General features: G+C 49.2%; 1 protein-coding gene across 2 annotated transcripts in view; it reads right to left on the bottom strand.

Moving 5' to 3' along the window:
• Positions 1 to 907: 907 nt before the first annotated feature.
• ZNF777 (zinc finger protein 777) overlaps positions 908 to 10,283 on the bottom strand; it is a 42,017-nt gene continuing 32,641 nt past the window's right edge. Inside the window, exon 6 of one of the 2 annotated variants that reach the window (XM_064289559.1) lies at positions 908 to 9,538. In XM_064289559.1, coding sequence (XP_064145629.1) covers positions 8,373 to 9,538 — 1,166 coding nt within the window. In that variant the 3' untranslated portion in view covers positions 908 to 8,372. The remainder of the gene's footprint in view (positions 9,539 to 10,283) is intronic. The other variant, XM_064289560.1, reaches the window with a different exon arrangement.

Raw genomic sequence — 10,283 nt, 5'->3', positions numbered from 1 at the left:
GGGAAGATGTGTCGAGATCTTTAATCCGATTGGTGAGATGAGGTTTAGGTCGAGGAGTATTTAAACTTAAAACGCGTCGCTGTTGTTCGGTGCCGTCCAGTCGTGCTGACTCACAGCGACCCCACGTACAGCAGAAGGAAACACTGTCCGGTCCCCACAGTCGTTGTTATGGTTGCGCCCACCGTTGCAGCCGCTGTGTCAAACCGTCTCCTGGAGGGTCTTCCTCTTTTTCGCTGACCCTCTACCAATATATACTAGGAGGGTAAGCTCTTGCTTCAGTATCTCACAGCAAGGCGTAAGCAACTCTGTGCGGTGTGCGGTAGATGTCCCCTTTTTACAGATGCTGAAATTGGGGCTCAGATTTTTAAGGCGCTCGTATAAAGTCACCCAGTCAGTAAGGGATGGAGCTGTGAGGACTGAGACACTTCTGTCCTCTGGGTGAGCGGGGCAGCCGCCAAGGGAAGACTGGAGGGAAATCCTGAAGGGGCTGGAGGCCTGGCACTGGGAGAGGACTCTTTGCAGAGGCCAGTGCTACAGAGAAACGAGACGGCACAGCAGAAGGAGATTTGAAATGAGAGAAAGCTTCAAAATCTCTGTTCTCTTGTGCAAACAGAGAAGAGTGACAATTTGCTGGGAACTTGAGGAACGGGGTACTGCCCCGGAAATGCCACCGAAGTGCCAATGGCTCTATCTCCATAGATAAGAGTGCTGCTGACCTCTCACCCGCTTATCTGGGGAGCAACTGGCCTTTTTTCAAAGGGCAAGGCAGTCTGAGAAGGATTTCTATCATCACACCAGGCACTCTGCAATCATAGCGAGAGGATTTGGTTGTGACAAACCCTGGTGGAGTAGTGGTTAAGTGCTAGTCTGCTAACCATAGGGGTCGGCAGTTCGAAACCGCCAGGCGCTCCTTGGAAACTCTATGGGGCAGTTCTACTCTGTCCTATAGGGTTGCTATGAGTCGGAATCGACTCGATGGCACTGGGTTTGGTTTTTTGCTTATACCTCATAGGGTCCTGGGGACTCTACCTGCTACTTGGGCTGAAATAGCAGAGGGAGTGATAAGATAGGTTTTTAATATCTTTTAAAAGTTTTAGATTAGCTTTAGTGAAGAATATAGTCTCCATCCCAGCTGGGCAGAGCGTTGTGTTTTTTTTTTGCACCTTGTCACCTGTGCTTATTCATTGACTTAACATTTATTATCTAGTATGTGCTGCAGTGGTTAAGCACTTGGTTCCTAACAGAAAGGTCAATGGTTTGAACTTATTAGCTGCTCCTTGGGGGAAAGACGTGGCAGTCTGCTTCTGTAAAGATAACAGCCTTGGAAGCCCTATGGGGCAGTTCTCCTCTGTCCTAGAGGGTCTCTATAAGTTGGAATCAACTTGCTGGCAATGGATTTGATTTGGTTTTGGGTAACTTGCTGATGGAGTTCAGGACATCTGTGTTACTATTGTCCCCTGACATCTAGGAATTCTTGGTGGAAGTTAGCGCATGAGGTTTCACTGGCAAGGTTATAGGGACTGATAGGAACATCTGCCAACTACTAGAGTTTATGGTGAATGGAAATGCATTTATACACTGAAAGGAAGAAATGAATTTAAGAAACACTCTGCTCCATCAAAGATTTAAGTAAGCTGGAATGTGTCACTGAATAAATTAAACATACAGAGTTTAAGACTGGGAAAGGTTCAAGCAAGGGAAAGAGTCATCATGACATGCCCAGGACAGGGTTTTTGAAGCTTGCTCCCTTCTCAAGACTTTTGGGGGCTGGCTGAGAAGGTAGGCTTGGCTGCCTCCCTCTCCCAACCCAAGCCTCTCTGCCTTAGTTGTTTTATGGATTTAGCTTCTGAAAACAATTTTATTTAAACAAGGGATTCTGGAGGTGAAAACGAAAGTCAAAAATTTGGCCAGTCATTACAGATTTGATAAAGATTTTGTGTCCTGAATCTGACATCGATTCTAAAATACAGTACTATATTACAGACAACGGATGAACTCTTCCAAGTAATCATTTAATTTCACAGCTGTGGAGACAGGTTAAGAGACATCATACAAGGCGTTAAAGGAAATGGACTTTGTTACACTCATGGAAGAGACTTGTCATCTTCTCCTTGAGAAATAAGGGGCTCCTTTAACAAAAAGATAATTTTTATTGTTTAGAGCTCAGAAATTCCTTTTACACTCAGAAAAAGAATGATATTTTCACGGGAGCGATTTTAAATAAAATTCTGAAGTTCTATAATGTGACTATTGCATACTAATGTGAGTTAACCTTCTTGGTGGAATGAAAACCCAAGCATGTTTGCATGCGATTAATTCTTGTTCCGAGACTCTGACGAGCTGGCGCAAATTTGGGCAAGAAAAAATGTGTCTATTTCTCTCAATGTGTGTGTATGTCTACTGTTTGAATTTAATATACTAAAGATGGGCTTAATTTAATTTGAATATTGACTTGCTTTTTTTAGCAGTACTCTGAAAAGTTTGAGGCTTAATTTTTTCCAGATTTATTTCAAAATATGTAACAAACCTTTGGCTTGGTAAGGCATTGATTAATTCAAGATAAACTAAGCAATCCACTAGATGAAAGTGGAGGAAAAAACACTAATACTCTTTTTTTGTACATTCACTGTTATTAAATTGTTCAAGGGGAATCTATGCAAAGCAACTTACGGCCGTTACTTCTGACACAGTAAATGTGCTAATTTTCAGTGATGACTGTCAATCAAAATAGGATAATACATACATAACAATTTTATCATAGATCTTAGATTTTGTATAAATAACTTACCTACAGAAAAAACGGATAAGGAACCATGGAGTGGATTGTACTGTCAGTGGAAGAATGGCAAATGTCATGTTTCATAACCTGCTTAATTTTCTTAATTGAGTTTAGCTTAAATCTAATTAATTTCAATCCCTTGAACGCATAATTTTAGTATTTGTATATCCTGTAAATAAAAAACTGATTGAATTTAGTTCTTAAAAAGGTTTTATACTTATTAGTTTGTACTGATTATAAAAGGAAACAGTCTGTTGTCCTAATATTCATTCTTTAAATAAAATTACTGGTAGGGATAGGAATTTTCATTGGTATATCTTGTCATTAAAATTCAACTTTCCATTACCCTAATTAATAGACAGTCATGACACTCCTGTCTTATAATACACGAGTTATTTTGAGAATCCAGGGATTGTTTTAGAAAGAAAACCAGTGGGTTTCATTCATGGGGTAGTGGTGGAGGGAATGGTGAGAACCCCAAAAGGTAGCGCATGCCTAGAGGATTAGAGCCAGGGTGTGCATGTTCTTTTACTAAGGGAGCAGGTACATCTCCCTTATAATAATCTTCCTCAGCCAACTACTTCTCCGACTGCTCAGCAAATGGCTTCTTAGGTCCCAAGAGAAACACAGAAGGGGGGCCTCTTGCCTGAACAGGTAGCTGTCTTCCCCAAGTCCCTCAGGAAGAGAGGGGCTCGGTCTGACACTGGGGCAAGATCTGTGCCCCAGCCATCGAGGCTCCTGGGAACATCTGTTCCACCCTGGTCAGCGAACGGTGCCGCCCGACCCAACACTGCCCTGGCTGGGCCAGCCAGCAAGCAGCTGCCTGCTTTCAACCAGGGTCAGAGCTTCCACGCAATGTCCACAGGGCAGTCAGGGCTGCAAATCAGAGAGAAATAGAACTGTTTTGCCTTCTTTATTAAGGATCCATGTTGAAGAAATTGGGAGGCAGTATATAACAGCACTTAACAGCACATACTTTGGGTCCCACAGACTCAGGTTTAAATTCTGGCCATGTGCCGTGGGCTAATCGCTTAACCTCTCCAAACTTCATCTGTAAAAGGGGATATAAATACGGATTTCACAGGTTGTCACAAGATGAAAGAAGCACTTACTTAGTACAGTGCCTGGAACAAGTAAGACTCAATAAATCATAGTGATTATTATTATTATCCTTAAGAAACCCGAGGCTAGGTCTGATTTCTGACAGGAAGTTTTCATGTAAGGTTTTCAGTGGGACTAGGTTTAATATTCCCTCACCTTCTCTTTCCCTTCCTTCCCTCCTTATTCTTTTAACCTGGAGTTACCCTTTATAGAAATAAAAGTGTTAGATTCTATGTTTTAACTAAAAATACCCATTTCAAGGAACCCAGCTAGAAGTGGTAAATGCAGATTTTTTTTTTTTTAATTTAAATCTATGAGTTCCCACTATGATTGGGAAGCAACAAGAGGCTACTGAAGGCGAAATGCTTTCCAGAAGGCAGGAGGAGAGGCCCTGGCCTGACTCACTGTTGCCCTGACAACAGTAGGGCCTGGAGGGCCTCCGTCCCTGATCCCTTAATCTGAGTAGCTGCCACAACAGTGCCTCAGGAAAGGTCTTTCACAGACACCTGGCTAGTTAATGCTACACTGACTAAAAAGAGGAACGCAGAAAGGATGAAGAGTTGGCTCTTTCTCCCTGTCAGAGCTAGCTGCCTCAGTGTCTCCCTAAGGGCCCCGGCTTTTCCAGACCACCAAAAGCTCAGTATAGACAACCAGGCCACAAAGTCTCCACCAGATTCTAAGGATTGTCAAGGCAGTAGACAGTCTTCTCATCCTTCCGTTCTTCTCCATGGAGCCCTGCACACAGCTTTGCACACAGGTGGTGCTTAATAAATACTGGGGAGGGAGGACTTCATTGAGCACCCCATAAGGCACCAGACCTCATCCTGCTCCACCTGCTGCTCTCACTGGCCGCGTGAGTAAGCCAGAACAGACAGCTAACTCCTCTCTCCAGCTGCAGAACGGTAGGGCTCAACTCCAAGTTCTTCCCTAAAATTCTTTTTTAATCTGTTGCTACATTTATCATTTGGCAAACATACATCTCAGAGCGTGCTCTGTGTGATATATTCTATTTTCCCCAATATGATCTTAAAAAAAAAAAAATTCGAGGGCAAAATGGCATAATTTGAAACAGGCACTGGCTTTTCTTTTTTCAATAACCATTCAGGTCCCAGGGAAAAAACGTGGGCTTTGGAGCCAAAAGGACTTGAGTTTAAGTCCTAGCTCTACCATTTGGTTGCTGTGTGACTTTGAGCCTATATAACGTCTCTGAGCCCCAAGCTTGTTGCCTGGGTATAATAATGCATACTTCAGAATTATGAGGAAATGTGTATAAAGGCTCTGAAAGTGAGAAGCATTCAATAAACGGCAGTTATTTGTTCTGGCACACAGTTCCACCAGAACGATGGCAACTGACGACTTAGGAGTTCAGAAGTCTGGCTTTATAACTGAGTTGAGGGCACCTAGCGAAGAGCAGAACACCTGTGAGGTGAGCACTAACCCACTGAGACACTGGCATGTGGTGGACAGTTGAGTTTAAACCCCTGTCCACTCAGCTGCCTGTGTGGTTTGATTTGAACTTCCTCACACAAAAATAATTTCCAGCTTCCACCTGTTAAGAAAACTTTCTTCTCACAGATTCATTATTTTAATTACAACACTACCACACCGCCTACCTGGACTTGTTTTTACTCAGTTAAGCTATTATTAGACATAAACTAGTAATGAAATTAGCAAACTTTTACTGAGACTTTAGTATGTGCCAAGGTCTTTACTACGGACTCATTCTTTATGTTATTTAATCCTTAGAACAATGGGATCTTTATTATCCCCATTTAACAGATGAGGAAATTGATGTTCAAAGAAGTTAATTAACTTGTTCAAGGTCACACAACTATTAAGTGGCAAGGTCAGAAGTTTAAATCCGTATCTGTTTGACTCTAGAGCGTGTCAGACTTAAGTGACCATCCCCTAGTGGGTGTTGGTCTCTGGCCGCCAGCTGAAATTATAGCAGAAGGAAAGTGAGAGTCATGCTGGTGGCGGGGAGTCAGGGCAGAAAGGGATGGTTTAGGAACACAGGGCACTGAGTGCCTGGGAGGAAGGAGGCGTGAAGAGGGGGCTAGAGCCAAAAGCGGGAGGGAGCAGTAGAGACTCCTTACAGCCCAGCTCCACATAAAAACTGCCAGTCTATTTGGGTTAATCCTTTTACAAACCAGATTTCCTGGGGAGAGGAAGGCTCACAAGTACTGTTCCCACTTGCTTCCAATGGTGATGCTAAGGCTGTCCTGCTAACTGCATGTAACCAATGAGCTACACTCTAAGTCTCTAACTGGGATTAGATACCAAACTGCTGTGGGATCAACATCTCCAGCACTCCTTTGTCCTCAAATTCCAGGACTAGTGAAGAGTTTGAGCACCGATGGCTCTCCACCAAATACCTCCAAAATACCTCTGCTAACATCACTTTAGGCTTCAAATATCCTGATGTTCAAAGGAACCATCTCTCTGCCATCCCCTCCACCTCCATCCACAGCTTCCATGATCTGTGACCTTCCAAGTTAACACTCTGGTTCTCCCACCTGCCTCTGACTGCGAGGTCTCCTTCTCCAGCAGGTTAATTCTCCTGCATCACATCTCTCTCCTGCTCAGCAATCGTTTCTCATTCAAGGTCAAATTCAAACTCCATCCTTGGGAAGCACTAATCCAAGACCCCTCAGCACCCCCAGAGCCTATTCCAAGCCAGCCTTCTCAACCCTGTTTTTTCTAGACAAGCCCTTTCTCCAGTCCAGTGGGTTTAATTAATCACTGATCCCTAATCATACTTTGACCCCACTTTCCACACTTTTGCTTGTAAGGCTATTGCCACAGAGAAGGCCTTCCTCATTTTCCTCATCTACACAAATCCTCCGCACCCTGCCAGACAGCTCAGACTCCACCTCCTTGGAGACACTGTCCTGGCCACCCCCAGACTCCCTCCTCATCTCTCTGCCCTGCGTTCATCCACCATTCTGCACTCAGCATTACTGTACACGAACCTAATTACCCGTGCCTGTATCTCTGTCTCAGCTCTTCAGCTGCATCTTGAGTTCAGCACAGGGACTGGCCTCCTCTGCAGCCCCGTGGGCCAACCCAGGCCTCTGCTCCTTCCTCTGGCCGCTCCTCCCACCCCCCAGCCACCCATGTCCTATCATCGTCCAGAGAAAAACTGCAGTGTAAACAGAGAAGTTATATGCTTTCAAATATGAACTCTTGGGCCATCACTCACCTCTCTGTGCTTCAGTTTATGCATCTTTTTTTATAATAGACGGGAGAGGGACTGATGGCCCCTTCAACAATGTCTCACCTTCTTCCTCCGAATTCCCTTTTTTCGAGCCCCCTTTGGTCTCCTGGCCCCACCTGCCTCTCCAGCGGGGTCCACAACGTACTGTGCCTAGCTCCAGCACCTCTTTCCTCTCAGGTCAGCTGGGCACTCTACTACTCCCCGTAAATTGTCCCCTCACATTGCCCTTAACGCCCGCTCTCTGGGCCACTGCGACACCCAGAGCAAGAGTAAACAGCTCTCAGGCAATGTAATATGTCTGCAATTTCTCCTATGCCTCACTGGAAAAAACAAACAAACAAACAAACAAACCCATGCGTGGAGTCGATCCGACTCACAGCGACCCTACAGGACAGAGTAGAACTGCGCCATAGAGTTTCCAAGGTGTGGCTGCTGGATTTGGACTGCCGACCTTTCGGTTAGCAGTCTGAGCTCTTAAGCACTGCGTCACCAGGGCTCCAAATAGCTACCAAAGCTGGGACAGTTTCATGCATTCAACAGGTTTAAAGAGAAACTTGGTGTAACCTTCAAAAACAATGTTCTGACTGATGCCTTTTGTGGCTTCCCCAAAGATTGGCACCAGCAGCCTCGCACCTCTTCCCTGTGGCTATGTCTCCATCAGCTGCACTTGAGGGCAGCTGCATCCCAAGCCCGGCAGGAGCCGCTCAGACCCAGCTGTACCTCTAGGACCGTCTTTCCAGCCCACGACAACGCTGCCTGTCGCTCTCCCTCCATCATTCTAGTCAAAGGCGGCCGAGTCCTGAACGCCCACCGCCTCGCTGACACCCAGGCCACACTCGAGGGTCTGCAGCCAGGAGCCCTCTCCCTTCCTTAGCCGCTTCACGACTCCAAGCTTGTCACTCCTGCCTCTCCTTCCAGGGTATAAACTCGCCCCAGCGGGATCTGCACCCCCTCCTCCCAACGCAGGAACAGCACAAAGGTTCTCCACAAGCCTTTCCGTGGACACCAGGCACACGTCCCTCGGGCCACGTTCTCCGCCCCCCCCTTCAGAAGCAAACAAAAACGGCAAACAGGAAACGCTCGTCTTTTTAAAAATTACTCTATTATTATCAAAGAGAACCACAGTATCCAAAAGGGAATTAGAAAGTTCTACCCCCAACTAGGTCGCCCCGCGCGCCCCTCCGAGTGGCGGCGGCAAATCACTCCCCCGCGCTGATTGCTTTCATCACTTTATTGTCAGGACACCACCCCGACCCCGGCGGCGCGGCGCCCGCCTCACTCGCCCGCGTGGGTCCGCAGGTGGTACTTGAGCGACTGCTTGTAGCGGAAGCACTTGGCGCAGTGCGCGCACGGGTAGGGCCGCTCGCCGGTGTGCGCGCGCTGGTGCTCCAGCAGGTGGTGCTTCTGCGTGAAGCGCTTGCCGCACTCGGCGCAGTGGTAGGGCCGCTCGCCCGTGTGGATGCGCCGGTGCTCCAGCAGGTGGTGCTTGCGGATGAAGCTCTTGCCGCACTCGGGGCAGGCGTGCGGGCGCTCGCGCGAGTGCACGCGGCAGTGGTTGGTGAGCTTGGACTTCTCGCTGAAGCTCTTCTCGCACTCGGGGCACTTGAAGGGCCGCTCGCCCGTGTGCGTCCGCTGGTGGCGCAGCAGGTGCGACGGGCGGCTGAAGCTCTTGCCGCACAGGCTGCAGATGAAGGAGACCTCGTGCTTGCCGGCGTGCACGCGCTGGTGGATGACCAGGCTGATGTGCAGGCGGAAACTCTTCTTGCACTCGGGGCACGTGTAGGGCCGCTCGCCCGTGTGTGTGATCTGGTGCTTGGTCAGGCTGGACTTGTGGCTGAAGCTGCTGTCGCACTCGGGGCACTGGTAGGGCTTGGAGCCGCCGCCGCCTGCGCCGGGCGACTTGGGGCGCGCCTTGAGCGCGTGTTTGGGGTGCAGGCTGGGCGCGCGCTCGGGCGAGGGCGGCGCGCGCGGCCCGCGGTGCGCACGCTGGTGCAGTGTCAGCTGCTGCTTGTGGCGAAAGCTGGCCTCGCACTCGGCGCACGCGTACGGCCCCTCCTTGACGTGGTTGCGCTGGTGGATGACCAGGTTGATCTTCAGCCGGAAGCTCTTGCCGCACTCCAGGCAGGTGAAGGGCCGCCCGCCGCGGCGGTTGCGCTGCTGCTGGCTGGCCGGGCCGCGGCCCTCGCCCAGGTGCCGCTCGCCGTGCGCCGCGGGCGCCAGCCTCCTCATGGCCGGCTTCCCCAGCTGCAGAGCCGGGGGGCTCTCCTCGCCGTCGGGGGACAGCTCCCCCGGCAGCGGGGCCTGGTACATGCTGGCCTCGAACCGCCCGGACAGCTGCCCGAGGGTCTGCAGGTGTGGGGGCAGCTCCTCTTCCTCCTCTTCTTCCTCCTCCTCCTCCTCTTCCTCGTCCTGTTCCTCCGTTTTGATCACGATCCCCTCTGCTCCAGAACCCAAGAGGGAGAGACAGAAGGAAGATGTTAGCTGCTTGCCCATAGCCCCGGCCTGGACCCGGCACCGCCTCCTTCATCCTCACTGTCGCACACAGCAGATGTACCGGCAGCCCACGACCCTTCTTTGGGGAGACCACCCTTTTCCACTCTCTGAGGCCATGGCCCCAACCCCATGGGCCTGGCGGGAGAGGGAGGGTTTGCTTCTGGAAGGAGCTAGACCCAGAAGGGGCCAACCAGGGCCTTCTCTTGGAATTTCACGCTGGTGCAAGTAGGGAGGCTGCTGCTTGTTGTGAAACTTGGCACTGCTTGTGGTTTTCCAGGGCGGAGGGGCACAGCACCAGCGGGAAAGGCCTCAGGAGGCACCCAGCAGACCCAGTCATGCCTCAAGCTGGCCTACTGATGGGCTTACCAGTTATTCCAGCAGATAAATGCCCCCGTTTTCATTTACGCTGCTTAAAGGTTGACTTTCTGTGGCCTGTATCAGAAGGGTCTTGACTGTTAAAGCTCTCAACCTTTTCTCTTCTAGTCTCCTCCCATGAACTCCACACAGCTAGACCACACTGCTTGTCTCCTGAACTTACCTGGAGATTCTCAAGGAGCCTTCCCTCATCCTTCTCCAGAATTCCCTTCTCCATGTCTCCAGCTCACACTCAGCTCCAATCCTGTCTTCTCCCCAAACCCTCCCTTGATTGTTCCCACTTGCAGTGCTGGACCCCTCCTCTGACCTAGGGCCGGT

Source organism: Loxodonta africana, chromosome 8 (genome assembly GCF_030014295.1).
Source record: "Loxodonta africana isolate mLoxAfr1 chromosome 8, mLoxAfr1.hap2, whole genome shotgun sequence".
Lineage (NCBI taxonomy): Eukaryota > Metazoa > Chordata > Mammalia > Proboscidea > Elephantidae > Loxodonta > Loxodonta africana.
Note: the sequence above shows the minus strand (reverse complement) of the source record. Positions and strands in the feature narration are given on the sequence as shown.